This window comes from Rhagoletis pomonella, unplaced genomic scaffold (genome assembly GCF_013731165.1).
Source record: "Rhagoletis pomonella isolate Grant_MI unplaced genomic scaffold, Rhpom_1.0 Rhpom_scaffold_00012, whole genome shotgun sequence".
NCBI lineage: Eukaryota > Metazoa > Arthropoda > Insecta > Diptera > Tephritidae > Rhagoletis > Rhagoletis pomonella.
This window is the reverse complement of record NW_023458566.1, coordinates 8,690,077-8,690,597: the sequence shown is the minus strand read 5'-3', so window position 1 is coordinate 8,690,597 and position 521 is coordinate 8,690,077. Positions and strand designations below refer to the sequence as shown.

Genomic DNA, 521 nt, shown 5'->3' with positions numbered 1-521 from the left:
GCACCAACAACAACGACAGCAACAACAACTACGCCAACAACGACCACGCCCACGACGACTTCAACTTCAACAACACCTGCACCAGCAACAACTACACCAACAACAACGACTACTGAGCACACCCTTACTCCCGCAGAAATTTGCGAAAATAATGGCGAAGAAACTAGTATAGCAAACCCTGATGATCTAACCTGTACAGAGTGAGTAGAATGATATCGATAAATAATTTGTTCTCTACAAATTAAAATACATACTTACATATGTACATATGTACATATATGCCGTTTCAATTTCAGATACATAATTTGTACGAAGTCAGGTTCTAGCTGGATTGCCACTGCAGCTACATGTCCCAGTAATCAATATTTCGATCCAACTTTTGCTTTTTGTACAACAACTTATGAGTGTCCTACGCAACAAACAAACACAACAACAATTACAACAACCATATCAACAACAACTACAGAAGAAACAAGTACGACCACCTTAAGTCCCGCGCAAGTTTGTGAAGCTAACGGTGT

At 39.9% G+C, this 521-nt stretch overlaps 1 protein-coding gene across 1 annotated transcript in view; it reads left to right on the top strand.

Moving 5' to 3' along the window:
- LOC118747573 (mucin-2-like) overlaps positions 1 to 519 on the top strand; it is a gene marked incomplete at its 3' end in the record, with an annotated part of 3,278 nt that extends 2,759 nt beyond the window's left edge. Inside the window, exons 5-6 of the mRNA XM_036481624.1 lie at positions 3 to 200; positions 297 to 519. Coding sequence (XP_036337517.1) covers positions 3 to 200; positions 297 to 519 — 421 coding nt within the window. The remainder of the gene's footprint in view (positions 1 to 2; positions 201 to 296) is intronic.
- Between the last annotated feature and the right edge of the window lie 2 nt (positions 520 to 521).